This window comes from Mytilus edulis, chromosome 6 (genome assembly GCF_963676685.1).
Source record: "Mytilus edulis chromosome 6, xbMytEdul2.2, whole genome shotgun sequence".
Lineage (NCBI taxonomy): Eukaryota > Metazoa > Mollusca > Bivalvia > Mytilida > Mytilidae > Mytilus > Mytilus edulis.
Window position 1 is genome coordinate 44,955,085 of NC_092349.1, and position 22,570 is coordinate 44,977,654.

The following is a 22,570-nucleotide window of genomic DNA, read 5'->3' on the forward strand; positions in this document are numbered from 1 at the left end:
CCGCATGATCAGAAGTAACGCGAAAAGATAACGAAGTGTTTCAACATTGCCGATAACCTCAATCATAAATATTGATGTTGATAATAATAATAAAATTGAGAAAGGAATGTTGATAACAATAGTTTAAACTCACCCGAATGTCATCCACCACAAGCAGCAGCATAACTAGAAAGACACCAGTTATATATGAACCAAAATGATGTCAAAAGGATTCTTTAAGAAACGGGGAATATGCCACCCTCTAATTCTATCTATCTACCATTCGGTTTAAAATTAAATCAACATAATGTATTACACGAGATTCAAGACATAAATAAACAAAGTTTGTCACTGATTTGATGATGAAACTAAACTACTTTTACGTGCAAGATTGAAACTAGTACAATCGTAAAATTTGACGATAGGTCTGTTTTTTCATATAAGCTCTCCCATCGACACTGCTGTAAATGATTGATATTTATTGAAAACAAAAAGATCCATTGCATTTTTTTTTGTGGTGTCTTAGATTTCTACAGAAAAGTTGATCAAGCTATACAGTAAAATGTCTTTGAAAAAATAAACATTTTGGATACTTATCTATATCATACATTTTGTATTTGCAAAGCATATGGGGAATTATTTAATAACATGTTTGATTTTTACCGGAGCTCCTTCATATGCAAGATCCCAAGGCAAATAACAAAACACCTTATTAACATGTTACAGCATGTTTTGCTTCGGCACAATTTATCACTAGTATTGCTGTACACCCGGCCTTCATGCATACTAAAACAAATCCGTTGCAAGGTTATAGTACAGGACATGAATGTCTCCGATTTTAAAGTAATAAGAATGCTTTAATATCTTGCAAACCTAGCAAATACAGTATAATAATGTGAAAGCAGCAGGTCTAAAAGGTTTGCCAAATACAGCTAAGGTTATCTGTTCTTGAGGTAGAAAGGCCTTAGAATTTCAAAAATGCAAAGTTTTGTAAACAGTTTGTTTAAAGAAGTGCTGTGACTACTGGGCTGGTATAATCATCCTCTAGAACCAAGGTGTAAATTGTAACACTTACTTCATCAATTAGCATTTAATAGGCTTTCCTAAAATTTATAGTTTGACTATATGAAAATTCTTTAAAAAAGCATTTAAAAATAATGGCATTGTTCGACTAAGTCAAAGTAAATACTGGCTTGTTTTTCCACTACGAATAATAGTTTCGTGAACATTTCAAGATTAGTTGAATAGACATTAAATCCAAAATCTCTATGAACTTACAGGCACTATTGGTTATTATTTAGCTATCAAGAATAAAACAAACTAGCTATATATAGTTAGACACTAATATTGAAAAGTTTCTACCACAATTAAACATGAATAAACACTATACTGTATTAGTTATATTTCCGAGAGAAACCTATCATATAATTTTGGCAATAATAGTCTATGACAGATAAAACAATACCATACCCAAATGATGATTATGAAGCTCAACGAAGTCAATGACCTCGATCATTATGTAACTGACATTTTAGATATATATTAACGAAAAGATTCGTACTGACTAGGCCCAATGCATTGGGTGGAAATTTACTTTGCATGTTAAAAAATTACTGTCTAAAAAACTTTAACTATATCGAAATGTCTGTAATAAAGAGATAGCAAAACAGGGTAATTGGTAAAATAGTTGGTGCTAATTTAACCTGTTAAGATTTAGTTTTGCACTATATCGGATAAGCGACAATTTGAATACAGAGGTTTACAGGGTTGACATGTTGATAGGATTGACAGGTTAGTAAAGTGGATGGACGGCTCAAAATTGCAGGGATGGAAAGGGTCCACATATTGATAAGGCTCACATGTTCAACAAATTGAATTTCAAATTAAAAGTAGAGCTGACTTGGGTATTTATCCTGTCGACTCAGTCAACCTGCCAACCTAGTCCATCTTGGCAATTAGTTGACCCTGTTAATTTGACGATTCAGTTTATCATCTCAACAAGTCAGTCAGGTCAAGTTGTTTACCGACTCAAACTGTCGACCCTGTTAACTCGTCAAACCGGTCAATCTTTCAACCTTTGTAACCAGAAGGGCCAGTTCCACGTCTTAAGATACTATAGAATCCTTTTAGTAAAACTACTGTAGTAATCTAGTTGCATACTCCAAAAGTGTTTGTCACTATACCTTACTTGAATCCATACAAATAAATTCCGATGTCTTTTAATATGGCATAATACTGCTACGGAACATTTCAAATAAATGCCACATGAGTTTGTCACGTTTTTATTATAACAGCACATCATTAAAACCCAAATAAAAAAATTAATAAATATTAAAAAGTAGTATCTAGCTTGTAAATACAATTTTAAGAGACGTTGTTTTTAAAAAACACTTTGTGTTATATATTAACTGGACAGTCACTGTAGGGCAACTATGTTGAAAATCTGCTTGATTGGTTTGTATAAAATAGTACAAAATGTCATATATACAGTACACTAAAAGGAAAAAAAAATGTTAATAATAGAACAAAAAGGTGTGTGACAAAGATAAACGATCGAAATAAAATCCAAATGAATTGATAAACGAAGACTACTAAACGTATTTTAAGAACTTTATCATGCCTTCGATTATGTTCTCAATCACTCGTGGCTTTTAGTTTTTGAATCTTATATGTTGATACGAGCGGAGATTGAAACTATAATTATCGCTACAACCAAAATATGAGATTGTCAACTTAATCATGTTGATATTCCGAACAGTTATCCTTTTAAATATCTTCTTAAAAAATTACATCTCTGTAATATCAGTATACTATGATTCTTTGCTGAGTATTGATATGTATCTTTTTTTAGTCATAATTGCAGCTTTTCTTCTGAAAAATATGCAAGTTTATCAACAAGCCACGTGGACGAAAACAGGTAAACAATATTGATCAAATTGTATTTCCGTATTTATTTTACTTACATATGTATATTCTTGACATACAATTTCAATGGCGTAAAATGCTTCTCCAATCATCATCTTATATTTTATGTTGAAGCAAAACGATTTAAGATTTTTAATTAGAAATGCATACACAAATTAGGTTTCACAATAGCAAAACTATAAATATTGGAGAATTTCCACACCTCTAAACCTAATGGTCCGTGTCAATTAGAAAATGACTGGATTATGTTATACAACTTTTAAAACAAATTTAAAAGGGGAAGCATTTATTTTTTTCAAATGATGCAAGGCAAACCAAACCTTGAATCTGGCAACAATTTCACAAATAAGAAATAAAAATTGACATATTGAATTTACCAATTTTCTCCTTTCTAATTAAGTCGATGCTCTTTTATCATAATTGCCTTGAATATACAAATCTGAAATAAACTCTGATTTTTAACATAATCTTAATTGTTTTTTTGTGTTTCGGTTGCACACAATTCTGGTTTCTATGGGTTTGTTTAATCAACACAAGAGATTGGCCGTCTTTAAGTCAATAAACATTGTGATCTTAATTTTATGCAATTCTAGTATGACAAAACCATACTCTTATATACATAGAGAATCAATAACTATATTACACGTTGGTTTATTTGTTGGTTGAATAACATTATTTCAACGATCGGTACGGCATTGTTTGAAAAGTAACATCAAACAAATTATTTTAAGGCTCAATGTGTACCTACACTCTTTTAATTTGATATCATTTTTTAACGACTTAATAAGTCGCATTACACATGTCGTTTTGGTTGCAGTTTTACCAGACAATACAGAACATTTGTCAAGAGAAAACACAGTTTTGTATGATGAACTTCTGCAAAGTTCAGAAAATGAGAAGAGATATTTCGTTAGGATGATGATCGTAGGAAAGGAAAATGTTGGCAAGACTTGTTTACTGAGGAGATTGTTGAAAGACAGTATTGATGACGTATCAAGTACAGATGGGATAGACATTGTTGTTCATCGATGCAAAATCAATATCGAAAACGGAGCATGGACAATCGGCAAAGGTAAATCAATAGTTTGGCTGTGAAAAATCATACCGAGGTAAACGATTTCAGCGACGCCATCAAAACTACAAAGAAAACATGCAGCCTAGATAATGATTTTGGGGATGTTTGGGGACGTATCGACAATAAATAAAACTTTGATTGATTTTGATTCGGTTTCATATTGAAATATGATGTACATGTAGCTGCTTAATTTATCCGAAATTAAACTACTTCATTTTATTATCAATATAAAAAAGAAGATGTGGTATGATTGCCAATGAGACAACTATCCACAAAAGACCAAAATGACACAGACATAAACAACTATAGATTACCGTACGGCCTTTTTATCTATAAATCGTAAATTCAAAACCCTATTGAAATGAACATTGTCAAGTTTGAATTGTATCAAACTGAATGTAGATGTTCATTCCTGATCAGCCTGAAAGTAAATAATTTTTGACATAACATCTTGATTAAATTGCATACTTAAACTTTACTTAGTTTTTAACTTCAAACTTTTAGAAACATTTAAAAAATGCATGGTCAATGACGTATTATATACACCACACACCTGTTTGGTGCATTGAAAAGACAATTTAAAATAAAACAGCAAGTATTGACTCTTGAACAACCAATTTGAGTTCATGTTTACGACATCGAATTCATACTGATGCATATCATAAAAAATGACTTTTAAACAAAAAAATATTGTTGACATTTTAGAAATATTCCATGTTGTATCTATTTTCCAATATTCCGTTTTATGTTCGTTCACAAATATATATTCTTGTATAATGGCAAACCAAACTGTCTGTAAAATCAATTGATGTTTTAGGTTTGTCTGATGATTATGTGGACAGGATTCAGAGAGCAGCAATTGACAACCAAATCTTGAAAAATGAAGATTCAGAAACTAAAAGTACCGAAAATAATAAGAACAAAAGTTTGTGCAACGATACTAAGGCTTCAGATAAAACAGTTGATAATACACGAGAAGCAAAAAACAGTACTTTTGTATTTAATAGAAATATTGATGACCCTACGGCGAATGATGAAGACACCAAAATGAATAATGTCAGTGGAGGTGAAAATGATGACATATCGACCTCCGAAAATAGAAATTCGGAATCAAATAAGGAAAAAAATGAAACATTGGTTATGCCTGTAGATTTGATTTCTGAAGTATTTTCTACACCAAAATCAAATTCTTCATCAAACGTTTATGCATTGTGTGGATTGTGGGATTTTGCAGGTCAAAAGGAATTTTATGCTACACATCAGGCGTTTTTGACGAATAGTGCGATATATGTGGTGGTTGCAGATATGGCTGATGATATTCACAAACAGGACATAAAGCAGTGTTTCGCAGATTACCAAAATGTTGGAGGTATATCCTTTCATATTTATCATGTGTTTATCAAGATAAAGGTATTTCTTATTTGCAACATTGTGATATGAAGTTTGAATTTTTGCATTCCTATAAAGATCGTATAAATCGGTAATGCTTCGGTATTATTTTATAACTTTATATTTTTTTTATCATTGCATTATTTTGAAATTATGACCGATACACGGAAGAAACAAATTAAGCACAAACAAACACTTGTTATACAAATAAGACAGGCAATGAACCAATAGAGACAATAAAACCTAAACCTAAGGCGTCAAGCAAAACAAACTTTTTCCTATCTTAAAATTATAATCAAAATTGTATCCAATATAAATAGCGCAATTTTGAAATACTGGATGTAAGTAAACCATTTCACAATGTGTTGTATGCTGAAGGTATAATACCATACACTGTAGATTCAGGAAATGTAACATACAATATTCATTAATGGGTCACATTGATAAAAATTTCTACCTTTTTTTAACAAAAAATGTTGCCACTTTACAAGTATATACACGAATATGCCTAAATAATTTATTTCATTTTTTTAATAAGCGTAAAAAAATCATGACAAAATATGACGTGTTTTCCATTTTTTCATTCATGACATTCAAACCAACCTCACACTTTACCAAAAGAGCAGGGGCCAAACGCTTTCTTTTCTGTTTTTTTTTGTTATTTCTAAAGTTTAAGTAAGCTCTTTAAGCTGTGAATAGTCTAACCACTCAGTTCAAATTCCAAACACGGCTCAAAATAAATTGCCAGAACATTTCAACACAAATTCGTATTGACTGCTGATAAATTTCATGAATATTAAAACGAGACTAAATACAGACATTAGACACAAGAGACCTCATATAACTCATTTTCTTTACTACTAGTATAAGTAGCATACTACCACCATTACAAGCGACCTTGGCTATATAATGCCGAATAGGTTTATAGATCCAGGCCTAGGAGACATATGAACCCCAAAGAACCAGCGCCTTTTGAAAATTTAAGAATTCAAGTTTGTCAAAATTATCTTCCAAACGCCAATGAATAACAATTATGTTCAATCGAACACTAGTAATTACAATTTAGTCTTAAACTACGGAACGAACGAAACTTAAAATGATTAGATCTTAATTTGATGCAAACGAATTATCTGAACATTTCTAAATTCAAGTCTTGAAGCTAATTGAAAAACTAAATATTATCTAATAAACTTGTGGTCAGTCTTTTAAGAGAATTCCTGTTTCATATCACAATGTGTTGTCTTTTGTGAAGCCATTATCAAGATAACATGCTTTCAATTAAGCTCTTAAACACTGACAGATTTATTGAAATGGCATTACGTTGTTCTCTACATTATAGTTGTATTTTATATAAAAAACCTGACAAAATGTATCTACTACCTATTAAGCATCATTAAATGCACTTTTATACCAACTGTTAACTCAAAATTATTTACTTGCTGGTTGTCATAGAGACTTTCCGAAAGTGCAATAAAATTAATTCTTGTTTGGTTTTCTTATGGACTTTTGAAGGTGCAGTAAAACACTTAAAAAATAAATTAAAAACATTTCTTGAAACGGCGCATCAGTTTGTAACTACAGTAGATACACACACAAGTAGAATATGTCATTCAAGGGCTGTCGTTTATATATTAATTGTTAACAAAAACACAGTTACACACTCAAACGTAAACAAGTGTGGCTGACCTTCTTTTTGCGATACAAAATTGCCTATTTTAAGATTATTCTTCCAAAATACTGTTGTCGGGAACAGTGGTGAAAATAAATGCTCTTTCATCAATCATAGAAATGAATGATAAAAAGTATTAGCCGCTGCCATATTTGACTATTTTGTCCTTGATTGAATATTTACTAACAAATCCTAGCTATGGAATGTACTCTAAATTTAAAACAAAGATCTAAAACATGATCAATCATAACTATTCTACAGTTTACAAATGTAACCTATCAAAATATACCAATTTAGTCGTTAACCTCTTCTGGTAAAGAGTTCTTGTTTTTGATTAGTTTTAACTAGATATCGGCCTGCAATAGAAAGAAAATGATAACAAGATCAGAGCCGAGCGTACAGTACATGCAGTAAACACAAACGAACACAAACTCACATACGTTATTGGGCATTATCGCCTTATATCCCTTACAAAAAACGACTGACGATGAACTAATTAGACTAAACCTGCTAATAATAAATATAAGTGGTAGTAGTTCTTGTTGTTGTTGTGTTATTGTAAATACATTATTTTATTTGCAGGGTATGTTGATTTTTGGTTTGATACTATCCACTGTCATCGGACAACCGATCTGCCAGCAAATGAACACATAAATTACGCAATAAACCCCGCAGTAATTTTGGTTTTCACTGGAAAAGATAAATATGACAAGGTATTTATTACATAAATATTTCACAGATTTCACATATGTTGAATACAGTGACACCAGTATTCTCTTTAATAACTATTTCATGACTTTGAATATCATGAATACGTTCAAAAGAAAAATAAAAGAATTACACGTGAGTTGATCTAGTTACGAACGCAGATGCATTTTCGTATCAACGTATCTATGTCATAGAGATTTGTATTTGCTTGTTGAAAACGCTACTTTTCTGTCAATTTTATTCTTCATTCAATATATTTCTTCAATGAATGTCATTACACAATAATCTGTTCAAATAACAACTGTCTATGATAATACTAAGGCTTTTCTACCTCAGGAATAGATTATCTTAGCTGTATTTGGCAAAACTTTTAGGAATTTTCGGTCCTCAAGGCTCTTCAACTTCGTACTTTATTTGGCCTTTTAACATGTTTGATTCGAACGTCACTGATAAGTCTTTTGTAGACGAAACGCGCGTCTGGCGTTTATATAAAATGCCAACCCTGGTATCTATGATGAGTTTATATATACATACATTTTTATAACTGGAGGATGTGTGAAAAAGTAGAAAATCTTCAATGTTTAATTATAGGCATCATAATAGGCATGCTAAATATAACTAGGACCAATCACTACAGATCAGCTTACTATTGCGAATTCAGTATTCAGCCCTAATTATTCGAATTACTAATGATTTCGTATCCCAGGCATATATTACCAAATCCTTGTATGGCACAGTCTTTTTGATTTTTTGGTCATCGATGCTCTTCAACTTTATACTTGTTCGGCTTTCTAACTTTTTTTTATCTGAGCGTCACTGACGAGTCTTATGTAGATGAAAATCATGTTTGGGGTATCAAATTATAAGCCGGGTATCTTAGATAACGATAACAATAATCAAGCCGTCTCCTATTCTTGTGTAAACATGTTACTGTTTTCCGTTTAAATAAAACGTGAAAAGAATATAATGGGATCAGCGCGTTTTATACATTTTATCAAAATGTGTTTTTCTATTGTATGTTTGATTTTAACTAAATGTTTAAACTCGAAGTGACATTGCGTAAGATACTTTTGAATTATATCATGCTCACAACATCATTGACTCGTTTGTACTTGCATACACACATTGCTCTGACGGAATGTAGAAATTCGTACCTATATGTTCGATTGTCTGGGAAATTGAATTAGACATACATTTGTAGTCAAACTTGATTAAAACATTCATTAAACTGTCTTATAAGCGGTTTTTTTTGCCAGGTTTTCATTAAATCGTTCAAGTTTCATACAAGGAACATTAAAAAAGTATATTCTTTGTGGTTGTTTTGAAGTGTTTTTCCTTTGACCAATGTATTGCTTTCTAATCTTTAACAATTTGCATTGTCTGTGTATTCTTCAAACTTAATTTTTCATAATATATGAAATGCATTCACTTATGAATGGAGGAGTTGTTAACAAACATAGATTAAAAAAAGAAAACGCATTAAAACAAATAGTGTTTATAAAATGTCACCACCGTAGAAGCAAAAGAACCCAGATGTACGTAATATTTAGATAACGAATAAGAAAATACTTTACAATGTGAACTAAGGTTCTCCGTTATCAAATTGTTATATTGCAATCATTTTATTCGATCAGTCAAAACTGTTTTTGGGAAATGTGATGATTTTATTTAATGTGATAAAATGACACTGGTCGTTTTATACTTAAAGCCACGGCTATATGTACCACTTTAAAATTCGTAGTGATATATAAGCATTTATATTTCCTCGAGCAAATCACCGATTTAAATTTATTCTCACTATTCCTCCAACATAAAAGAGGGACGAAAGATACCAAAGGGACAGTCAAACTCATAAATCTAAAACAAACTGACAACGCCATGGCTAAAAATGAAAAAGACAAACAAACAACAGCACACATGACACAACATAGAAAACCAAAGAATAAACAACACGAACCCCACCAAAAAACATAAATTATACAAGAATCATTATTGTTTTTGATTAATATGGTCATTAAATTGTATAACATATTTTTTAAAGTCTTTACTCGTCGTTGATATTCTATTATATCTGAAATCAGCCGCACTAATGCACCCACCTAACGTCCACACACCATCATGAACGTAACAATTTTACTCAATCAAAGTAGTATGATCCTTTTAAAGCAGTTTGAAAAATATCGAAAAACAAAGATAAATCAATGTCACAAAATATTCAGAAATTTGTTTTATGTTTCCTGTTTTGAATCATTAATTGTGTATTGAACGGCATAATATCGAAAAAAGGATTTATTCCCTAACAAGTTCAATTATCGCATTTCTTTTTTGTTAAGCCTTATACTTATATTCAATAAATTATCATCTTCCATTATATTAAGCACACAATGAATTTATCAAACAATAATGATTGTAACTCAAGTTCCTTGGTTCATTTTGTAACAATACAATCCGAAATAGTTTTATAGCTTAATTTTTATTATCGTGTTTTATTTTCTTTAATTTTTGAATAATGATATCATATGAAATAAACGTTAAACCTCGAGTTTAAATCTACTATCGAGGATCCAAGTTTCGTCAACATAGGAGATATTCATTGGTGATGGTCGATTAACAAATTTGATGGTCTATATCAAACACGAAGTTTACGAGGATTGCAAGCCAACCATTCGACAAATTTGTGTCTTATAGAACTCGGGTCATCCATGCCTTGGGTACAAAAACAGAGGAATTCAAAAATTTGGTAACAGATACTTCTTATAATAAAACCCATATCTATGATATTTCTGTTCAACACAAAGTGCTGACCATTGAGCTTGTAATATCATGAGGGACGAGAAAGCGAGGCGAAATATACCCCCCAAAAAAACAGACAGAAAAAAACCTTACAGTAGCATCACCCAAGTGGTTGTAAAAACTAATTAGTTATACCCTACATGAGAGTTATAATAATATACTTATAAACAGTGATTGTATGTATAAAAATATATATATAAAAAATATTCAAATTTGGCGTCATACACTAATATAAATATTTAGGTGACACATAATGTCATTTAAGTGACAAGCAAGTGTGTCATATCAACTGCATACCATCTTAATGAGTAGAAATACTTGTTTTGGCATTGCTTAATAATCTAAATCTTATTTGTATTTTGTTTTATTGTCTTTAGGCAGATTTTAAAAAGAGAAAAAGAACTCTAGTTAAACAAATACACGATGTCTTTGGAATGCAAAGCAAAATCCATCACTTACAAAAAACGTTTTATGTATCAAATACGAATGATCCAGACAAGCAGTTTGAAAAGTTACGGAAGGCAATTTCAGCAACAGCCAAGAAAATGAATAATTGGGGTGAACTTTTACCGTTTAAATGGATTCTTCTAGAACATTTAATTCAATTAAATAAGGCCGACGGAAAACATTTCATTTTTCTCACTGACGTGGTTAATTTAGCACAACATAAAGATATCAATATGACAAATACTGAGGAAGTGTCTTTGTTTCTTTGCTTTCAACATAAAGTAGGAAATGTTATCTTTTTTAAAGATATTCCTGACTTGATCATTTTAAATCCTCAATGGCTAGTAGATGCCTTTCGATGTCTAGTGTCCGATACAATTGCCGATAAACTGCAGCACTGGGAAGATACGACTCAATTTTTACGAAGTGGAAAATTAAGTTATCTTTTGATTACAGAACTCTTCGGGGCAAAACCTGAAAGTCAGTTTTTAAGACAAAAGGACGATTTGCTGAAAATAATGGAAAAGTTTGACATATTGGTGAAAGTCGAGGACACATTACAATATATAGTACCAAGCATGATGCCATCTCTCTCGTTTGAAGAAGCTTGTGACAAGATAGGTGTCCGAAAACAAAACTGCAAAAGGTCTTCGTGGTTTTGTTTGAAATTTGCATTCCTTCCACCAGCCTTCTTTAACCATTTTTCTGTATGGTTTATAAAACATTTCAAACCTAGTAAAATTGACAATGAAATAGAAACACTTGCTTTGTTTCGGGGAGTTTGTATACTTGACACTGATACATCTGGATGTGAAAAGCTGTTACTAACAATGTCGACCAATACAATAGCTCTTCAAATTTTGTCATTTTCGGAACAAAAGAAAGAATTCGGAGAAATGTGTAGCTTTATTAGAAAAGAAATAATTAAGAAAACTGAAGCAATAAAAGAGCGGTACAAGTTAAAAATATTGTATGGAATTCATTTTAAATGCAGCACAGGCCATTATCATAAAGATACAATATCATACAATGATTTGAAAAGTGCATCAGAATATTTCTGTCCTCAGCACAAAGAAGTACACCAATCTGAACTGATATATCTGCCTTGGATGACAAATGCATACGAGGTAAGCCACAAACAGAATAAAATGATAATATGAAATAGAATATGTGGTATGATTGGCATACTTTATAAAACAAATATTCTAATCAGGTTATGACTCCTATCTAGAAACGTCGTTGAAAGAGACAAACATATACTGTTCGAAGTTTGGGTTTAAAACAGAACAGGGTCATTATTTTTGGATAAAAATATTGAAATTGAAGTATTATAATGCGCTTATTCGCATTAAGTTTTTTCCTTATATTCTAATTTATTGATTGCTTTTTATTATTGTTTCTTGAATGAGGGTTGTTGCGCACAAGGTTGTTATCAAACCAAGTGCCCCAATTGCAAGTGGTGAAGTTTAAAACTCTCCTTCGACAATTTAAAAGACGCCATTATGAGTTGGTTGATGCTTAAACGAGTTGGAAATAAATCCCCTATTTGGTGTTTATACATGTTTAGAGGGATTATCCGTCTATAGAGGGATACAACTTATCCGTTTATAGAAGGATATTTTTGTTTAAACTGGATTTAAAGCATGAAAAAGGCAAAATGTTGTTATATTGGCTATAATCTATAGCATTATATGTATCAATTATTGCACTTTACTAAAAATTAGGATACCCATTTTTCTGTTTAAGTGATATAACTTGCAATTTATTGTGAACACCTGATCAACAACAAAAAAGACAGTTGACCTTGGAATTTTATGTTAAATCTTACACTAGAAATTTGTTTATTGAGGCAAAACTTAATAATCACAGCTTTCAATTATGATGACAATAGGTTGTATGTTCAGTCAGATACGCAGTAAACTGGGCGTGTGCATATTAAATTTAACTACTTAAATTGGTGCATCAAATGTTGCAGGTGACGGCCAACAAAAGTAAAAAATGCCATTTTGCCCGGTTTTGTTTTAAATCCAGTCCTAAAAAAATATTTATCTATACAGGTATAAACACCATAATGAAGGTTCGTTCCTAACCAGATATAAAAATATATGTTTCACAGATGACGACAAATATGTTTTAATTGTCGTTTCCTTAACCCATTCGTCTTTAGTAAGTAAGTGAATACTTACCGGATGAAAAACAATGAAATGGGTTCGAAATGTAAGGCAGATTCTACTCACCCTTTCAGATATATAAGATAACACTGGATTTTGGATGGTTATTGATAAGTGTTTGATTTTGAAAATCCATTGATGCGTATAAAATTACCCCCTATGCTCTCTCCCCCGAGCAAATATAAAATGAAATCCATGGATGCGTAAACTACAAAAAAAAAAGAAAGAACTCCAAATAAAATTCAAAACGAAGTGTCCCTAACCAATGGCAAAATCATACTCTCAAACACATCAAACGAATAGAAAACAACTGGCATAATCCTGACTTAGAACAGGCATACGTAGAAAATGGTGGATTAAACCTGTTTCACAATAATTCCTCGTGTTAATTTGATCAAACTATGTTATATGTTACAAGTCTATTTTCAATTCATCTTTATTAATCTAGCTTCGAATACTTATTTTATGTATTTTTAATTGTGGTTAGAAATCAGACTTAAAGCATGTTGACTTAAATTAGAATATCAATTTCCTTGCGTGAATTCCAGTACGAATACAGAGAAAAATATCGTAACCGATAATACAGACATTTTTTTGTCTTCTAAAAAGCTTTTTATTTTATGTGAATCAGATAAATCAACAATGTTTAAGATTATGTCTTGTACATATTATGTTTTGTAGTTCTCTAAGGACGAGATCAACTACTTGAGGCTAGTTTCTCTGCTACAAATAGCAGAAGATGCAGTCAGATTTATATTTGACGATGAGTTCAAGCCATCTATACTTGGCAATTGGTTAAAAGAAAATCATCATCGATTGGAAGAACTTTGCAAGAAGAAAATTTTGACTATGATTCAGTGGAGACTCATTTGTTCTACAAACGGTAATTATCATTCGTATTGACAACAAAAAGAAAAAATAAACTACTGCAAAATTGAAACATTATTCTCAATACTCTTACTACAATATTGATTCATAATCGAGATGACGTCTGCAATAATTGGTCTTGTTGATAAATATATTTTTGGATATGATGTTAATTTGTATTTTAAAGGATAATTTAGTTTTGAATTTGATACTAAAAATGAAACAAGTATAACTCTTTCCAAAGTTTTGTCAATATTAACTGTATTTAAAAACTACATATCGCAAATAGGTTATTAATATTTTATGAAAATATTCTTTATAAAGCATAAAAATGTCAGTATTCACCTCAGAAGCTAACAAAACCTTTAAATAGACTTATTAAGAAGGGATATAGTTACGATACTGTTGTCAGGTCATTAAAGATTGCATATTTTGTCGTAAATATTGATTCACTTATAGGGTCTTTGCATCGGAACTAAACACATTTATTTAAAAACCAGTTGTTGACATAACACGGGTTATGTTCTTCTCATATATGTTATGATGGTATGATACTCAACCCCTCACGGGAAGGATTGTGCCTGATATTCATATGATGAAGACAGAATCTTTCAATCAGTTCAATTGAAGTCTGGAGCTGGCATGTCAGTTAACTGCTAGTAGTCTGATGTTATTTATGTATTATTGTAATTTTGTTTATTGTCTTTGGTTACATCTTCTGACATCAGACTCGGACTTCTCTTGAACTGAATTTTAATGTGCGTATTGTTATGCGTTTACTTTTCGGCATTGGCTAGAGGGGGGAGGGTTGAGATCTCATAAACATGTTTAACCCCGCCGCATTTTTGTGCCTGTCCCAAATCAGAAGCCTCTAGCCTTTGTTAGTCATGTATTATTTTTAATTTTAGTTTCTTGTGTACAATTGGAGTTTAGTATGGCTTTCATTATCACTGAACTAGTAAATATATTTGTTTAGGGTCAGGCTGAGCATGCTGCAGGAGGCCTCCGGGTGCGGGAATTTCTCGATGTATTGAAGACCTGTTGGTGACCTTCTGCCGTTGTCTTCTCTATGGTCGGATTATTGTCTCTTTGACACATTCCCCATTTCCATTCTCAATTTTATTAAAAATAGCTCTGAATATGAATTATTTATCTACACTATCTGGATTTAAAAAAAATAATTTTGGTTTGATTTTTTTGTCATGATATTACAAGTATCAAGAGTTGTTAGTTTATTATCTACCCAAAATGTGTAAACAAATCCTTGTAATCAATGTTCATTTAACAACGTTTTAGACTTGAATCATGTTAACATTGTAAATAGTTCACATCTATTCAAAGCCAAAAATCTATAGATTTATTTTTAATAAAATTAAGAATGATGAAGAACATGTAAAACCACAACAACTTGACCAAAACCAGAAAAGGGCAACCAATGGGTCATCAACAGAGCAAGAAAATCCTGGACACGGAGAAGGTGGCCTTCAGCTGATTCTTAAATAAATATTGTGTTCTGTGTGTAATGCATTTTTTTAAAGAACGACATTTTCCCCTAAAGTCGCCATAACCAAACTACCTAGAAGTATTGCTTATACATGTATGAAAAACTTAAAACAGGAATATGTTGAGTAATTAAAGACAGTTTGCTAATCTAGTTTTTTTTTAATTTCTTGTTAGAATTCAGTATGCTCTGTTTTAACCAAAGTAGGGACATTATAAAAATGTTCCCGCTGACCTTTACTTTTGTTTTCATGATTTTATTACATATTGAAATCCAATTTAAAAGCCAATTTTTGAAATCATTATTTAGTTATTTTTTTATTAAAGATGGTTTCGAAAAATAATATGTAATGGTAAAATATATAAAAAATAACGAAAGAAACATTTCCCGTAAAATGTTCAATAACTTATATCTTGAAACCAAGGCCATGGACCTTTTTCCAAATTTGTATCTTTTATTTTAGGTCCGTTATGCATATGCTATTAAATTTAGTCTGATAAAAGGTTTGTTATTTTGAAACAGAGCAGCGGTGACTGTAAATGGAAGATCATTGTTCAGATTTTCAAATATATATTTTGACAAGTTAAAAGTGGCTTTTCAAAAGAATTGATTGAACTGTTAAACCAATAATAATTGTTCCAGTAGCTTTTGTTAATGCCAAAGATGCTTTATTTACACATAATTATATCATATCTAATACGCAAGAAGTATTCGAATTAAGGGCATAAATTTTCAATAACAAATATCTTGCAATTTGAAACCAAGGCCATGGACTTTTTTCAAAATTGTATCTTATATTTTAGTTCCGTTGTGCATATGCTATTTAATTTAGTCTGATAAAAGTTTGTTATTTTGAAACAGAGCAGCGGTGCCTGTAAATTGAAAATCATTGTTCAGATTTTCAAATATATATTTTGACAAGTTAAAAGTGGCTTTTCAAAAGAATTGAATTAACTGTAAAACCAATAATAATGGTTCCAGTAGCTTTTGTTCATGCCAAAGATGCCTTATTTACACATATTTATATCATATCTAATACGCAAGAGGTATTCGGATTAAGGGCATACGATGCAGTAGAGATCTGTCGTTGATTTTGTCTGGAAATTTTGGTAGATGGTGAATTGCGTTGTTTACTTTTGAAACATGCAAAGACAACTATACCTTCATGACTTACTTTTTGAGATAAGTATTTTCAAAACTTGTATATTCGAAGGGAAAACTCTGAAATTGCATAAATAATGACTATTAAGGAAAGTTAGTTCCAATACCTTTGAACGAAAAGACATAACGTAACAGTTTATTTTGTAAAATGTTGATCAAAGCAGGCTTCCTCATGCTGTTACAAGTCCAAGGTTAATCAAGTTGTCATTTTCTGAATTTATATTACTATTAGCGAAATAAATAGATTGACGTTTTTACGTCTATTTAGAAGTGCAGAAAAAAATCGATCGTTCTTTAAACATTACTTGGTTGATTGCAAAAGAAAAAAACCTTGGGGTCCATGTGTTTATTCTTTCAATAAGAGCAAAAAACCTTGATTTTTAAGGGCAAACTGAACGTTTGCCCATAAGGCGCTCAACTACGCTGAAATAAGTTTAAATTTCCACAACGTCTCGAAATCATTCCCGCCGTTCACGATTACGTTGTCAAGTTCAGTGGTATCTGTAGCCATCTTTTTTGTCGTAAGCTATTAAATATAAATCATCAAAGTGTTCAAAGCAGGTTGCTCGTAAAATATGCCGAACCTTTATGAATGTAGATAAACTTGGATAAAAGTATTCTAGTAAATTACGTAAGATAAGAAATGTTGGGAAAAGTATTTATTCATCATCTTAATTTAATAGTATTTTAATTTTAATAGTCTCTGTTAAATTTATCCACACAACTCGCTATGCGAATGAGAGTTTTTCAAATAGTGTAGATATTATATATTGATCAAGACAGTCTGTTGATATCTGAATTATTTATTTGTCCTCTAGTGTAGTTGAGGTTCTGTCTCATAGACGCATTATTATGTACATATCTTTTATTCATTTCCAATATGAAATTAAACATAAACAAAATAATAATATCAATGTAGATTTGACTTTGTTCCCACTTTTCCAGTTACAGCAATACTGTTGACTTTATTAGTAACAAATAAATATAAAAATTGTCGTTACATGACCGATTTCATAGCAGGTATTTATTTTCAAATTCGTTCAACCGGATTCTTGACGCCAGTGGATGTTCCATTAATGTGACTAGATTCAAAGAAAATTCGCGAAATTATTACGTTCTGATTTGCAACGTCATAGAAACAACACGAACAGTTTTTAAAATGTCATTATCTGCCCTTGCTACTGAATCGTATGCCCTAAATCGTATTAAAGAGGGAAACCTTTATATCAGACAATTCCCAAAATCCCTTTCTTTTCCTTAATTGTATAATCTTCTTTGGTAAATATTAAAAGAAAATAATGTAAATGCTATTTTTCTTGTAACAGTATACTACATGAAAATTAGTGCATATGTACTGCCCATACTTTACACGAAGTATACAAATCATACAAATCCCCAAAGGATAAGTGAGGGGTTATGTTTCCCTAATTGAAACTCAATATTGTTGAGTTGAATAGACAAATTTTTGTTGTTTTATTATTTCTATGGTGTATGCTTTTAAGGGGTGGTTGAATATCCCATGAGCTACGTATCCTCCTCATAAATTAACGTTTATATGTATAACTGAATATTTTAGTTTTTTTATATATGTTTAATTGTCCAGTTTTAGGAAAATATGGATACACAATAATAACATGTATACTATACATTATCGTTACAGATGTATCATCCAAAAAGTTTGACCTGATGTTGATGTTACGTTTATTAGATACTTTTACTAATCTGACAATTAGTAAAATTATCAGTTTTGCAACTGGAGTATCTGGGGATTTGTCTATGATTTTGCATTTTAGAACAAAAGTTGTTAACAATATAAATGGAACATTGGGAGAATCTGACTTTTATAGTCTCTGGAATGATTTAAGTCAGGTAGGATTCAAAATACAAAAAATAATATTTTCAGTACTCTTAAGACATTACTATATCAACCTCTCAGATAAGGTCAAAATAGTGTTTAATTGCATTAAAAAGGGAACATACAACGTTGGAATCAAATATATGGTGGTCTTGATACACATTCAACCAAAATATGACAAGTATAAATGTTTTTTTTATCTTTAATTTATTACGAGTTTAGGCCGAAACGATCCGTTTAATAGATTGAAATACTAAGACAAGAAAACGTTTTAAACACAAGGTTTAACTTTCGATAACATTTTGAAGTTCTGTTTATATATCCTTAAAGTTATTGGATATCATGTTAGACAAAATTGATTAAACAAAATGTTTTTAAAAGTCTTTTTAAGCCAGTCACATGTTACGTGAAGGATTATTAAAACAAATCTTGTTGATTCACAGAATGGTAAATCATACTTTACCTTTAGATGTCCGATATTTTCTGAATGAAAGGTTTAATGTTAAAGATAATGCATGTTGTAAGATTTGTCTTGTGATATAAGATTTCAAAAGTTCAATTATATTTGCCTTAAATTTCTGACACTTACTTATTGGCACCACAGAACAAGAATGTACCATCAAAAACTATACCACGCGTAATGAAATTTTCATTGCGGCGATTTCTTTTTTTTTAAATTGTCAAGTAGCAATACACTTAGGGTATTTTCACATGTTGTACATGTTATAACAATACTATAGCTAGTCATTGTGAGAAAGCTAGTGTTTATAACATTGTTTTAATGATTGTTTTTGAAATCATAAAAGGGAACAATTAATCACATTTGATTTTGATGTTACACTTGTTTGCCAAAGCTTTCGTTTACAGTGGATGATTTTGGAAAACATTTAAAATGAAATATTTTTGTGATGCACCCAGCGAAAATAATAAGTGTATGTATGCGCACTCCTAACAAAAATTGCTTTCGGACGCTGCAGGCATAACCAAACAGTATTTTTCACTCTTGCAAGGCCTTCTTTGAAATTTGTAAAATTTATTACAACTAAGGAAAGTGATGGCAAATTTAACTGAACGTCAAGACCTATGTCTCATTAATGCAAAATAGTGTCGAAAGAATCCAAATGAACCCGCACAATTATTCCAGTGGTAACACAGCAAATCATTATAACATAAGAACACCCAAAATGCAAAACTTTTCATTGACAATGGCGACATTTAAAAAAGAAAACTCGCATTTTAAACAACCTTTTTGGTTTATCAATTTGCATGATTACCTTAAAGTTCAAACATATTTATTAATTTGTTTTTTCATGACGAACCATTTCTTAACTTTTATTGCAAGATTTTGAAAATAAAAGATCAATAGACTTTTGAGGACTACCGGCCAATCCCCTTACTATTATATCATAGTTGCTAAATGATATTGTTTTTCTACATTATTTGTTTATAAGACTTTATATTCATATCACTTATATAGGGGACTACAGTATTTTTTTTTATAAACAAAGACAAATTTCATTGTTTAAAGATTTAAATTATAGGCAATTGGAAGATTAAGTAACGAAAATTATGCTCCGAAGTGTTTAAGGATACAAAATTGTCGACTGGATGACGTAAACGAGGTAAATTAATGTAGCAGTAGTTAACCGAAAATAAATTCTCGTAAATCGAGTGAGAAGAGAGAAAACAAAGTACAAAAAAAATAACTGAGAAAACACCAATTACCTAAAAGTATCATGACCGGGATTGTCGACATAGTAAGCGACATCTGCTCTGCCAGCATCAACACTGACATAAATGTATTATATATATAAAAAAGAAGATGTGGTATGATTGCCAATGAGACAACTGTCCACAAGAGACCAACATGACACATACATTAACAACTATAGGTCACCGTACGGCCTTCAACAATGAGCCAAACCCATACACAATGCTTTATATGCCATATATGTCCTGACAATTAATTCTAGGTAACCTTTGATAGAGAAAACTACATATTGATGACTTTCATAAATCCAAGTATCCACTACAATGTCCTTAACTGTTATTTTGTAATAGAATTGTTGTCAATTCATTACATTTTACTCTTCAAAGCTGAGAATTATTACATTGTACATAATGCAGAGTAAGTTTCCGTGTTTTGTATGATATGTTGACGAAATGATGGCGGCATGATAGTTATGGAAATATAATATAAGCAGAGTAAATTGAGAAAACCATAGAAACCAAATTTGAAAAAAAGGATTCAGCAATAAAAGGTTAGGCGTTTTTTCGATTCAAGGACTATGGTATTATTGTAACTTTGTCAAATTGGAGTAAATGTACGGCGCTTGGTAATTAGGTATTAGTTTGAAAACAAATATGTCTTGTGGGCTCCTCTTAAAAAAACAAAGGCTTTAATTAAATGCAGGGAGAATAACCGCATTGTTTGTGACCTTTTTATTTTAAAGCTATAAAACAGAAACAGTTACATTTAGATATCACTACTGCACCAAGTGTTACAATATTTCTCCGCTATGATAAAGTTAAATTTTAATATTTAAAGCACGAGGGTTAAAATTTAACTGTTTAGAGTGCAGACATATCGTTACACACTTGTTGCCGTAGTGGAATCTATATTAATTTGTGATGTCGCATTTTGTCATGACATCACCAAAGGAAAATTCAGAAGTAACCAAGAAATTTGACGTCATCATCAATCATTTGCTGAGAACAGATCTTTTACTAGTTTGGAGGTATACTTTTCTCACACCGGCCAAGAAATGTGAAAGTAACACAAAAGAGAAAGTTCTGTTTTAATTCTTGACTAAAAAAGCGTCATCTTAACGCTACTTTTCATTGTAGACATGTATTACAAAATATTGTATGGATAGAACAATTCTGGTCAGTGTGATTTAAAAGTAAATGATAAAATACTTATTTCAGCGAAAACTTAACCAACAAATATACAGCACGTTTCGTTTATTTTTGATAAACATGAATTTGGAATTATTAAAACAGAAACTGATTTTAATGATGAAAAATATGTAACTCACCAAGTTTCTGGTTTCTAGTTTCTTTTGTCGCGTGTAATATGTAATTATACATTACTAAATTTCAGGTTTCGCTAGAAGATATAAATTATATAAGGATAGTTCATTTCATTTATCATGTAGCAACTAAAGTTGTGCGAACATGTTTCGACATGAAACTTGACTCAGCTGCTCTTGGAGAAATTCGTAATTCAGAGAATCGGTTATTGCAAAAGTTGGGAAGTGAAAAAAAGTACATTAGTGATCAGCAGTGGGAATTGTTATTTCAATGTAAAGGTAATTTAAATATGGTTTAGATAAAAGGTAATGTAAAGATACCTTCCACATTACAAAATATGATAACAATTATTGTAAAAAAATATTTAAAATGAAAACAAGAATCAAAGACTAAAAAAAATGGAAAAGTTCTAGGTAACATAGTTTCGACATATCATTTGTCATGTAAGCTGTAGGTCAGGTACATCTCAATCATTTATAAATTTTCAAATTCATGATCCTTAAATACCTTATTTAAAGTAATAATGTTATCAATTAATATTTTTAGAAGGCAACGTATCTTCCACAACATTGGACATTAAAACAATGATTATATTAATGAAAAATATAAAAGGGGTCCAGTATGATAGCAGATTGCCTGGCGAAAAGTCGAATACATGCTACCTTGCAGACCTATCGCGACTTTTATGGTACCGAGAAGAGATATCAACCCTAAATAAATTCACAATGGATCAATTTGAAGAACGCTGGTGTGATATCAGTGGTGTGAGTATTAACTTTTACCAAAATGAAGAATATACAGTAGCTTTCAAATACTTTATTTTTTTATTTTTGATAATTTTTTTAACATAGTTTCCTTCGTCTAATCCTGGAATGATTAAAATCAAAATTTTGTTTCGGCCTGTTTTATCTTTCTAATACAATTATAATCAATCAATGCAGACCATTTGAACATCGATGATTCAATAGAGATGTGCAAAATGGTTACAGAACCGAGA

The 22,570-nt window shown here is 31.0% G+C and overlaps 1 protein-coding gene across 1 annotated transcript in view; it reads left to right on the forward strand.

The window, feature by feature from the left end:
- The window catches only part of LOC139527740 (uncharacterized), a 39,595-nt gene that overhangs the window by 13,774 nt on the left and 3,251 nt on the right, over positions 1 to 22,570 (forward strand). Inside the window, exons 8-17 of the mRNA XM_071323382.1 lie at positions 2,831 to 2,896; positions 3,722 to 3,976; positions 4,797 to 5,348; positions 7,620 to 7,750; positions 10,916 to 12,112; positions 13,838 to 14,039; positions 18,346 to 18,554; positions 20,082 to 20,162; positions 21,644 to 21,851; positions 22,120 to 22,337. Coding sequence (XP_071179483.1) covers positions 2,831 to 2,896; positions 3,722 to 3,976; positions 4,797 to 5,348; positions 7,620 to 7,750; positions 10,916 to 12,112; positions 13,838 to 14,039; positions 18,346 to 18,554; positions 20,082 to 20,162; positions 21,644 to 21,851; positions 22,120 to 22,337 — 3,119 coding nt within the window. The remainder of the gene's footprint in view (positions 1 to 2,830; positions 2,897 to 3,721; positions 3,977 to 4,796; positions 5,349 to 7,619; positions 7,751 to 10,915; positions 12,113 to 13,837; positions 14,040 to 18,345; positions 18,555 to 20,081; positions 20,163 to 21,643; positions 21,852 to 22,119; positions 22,338 to 22,570) is intronic.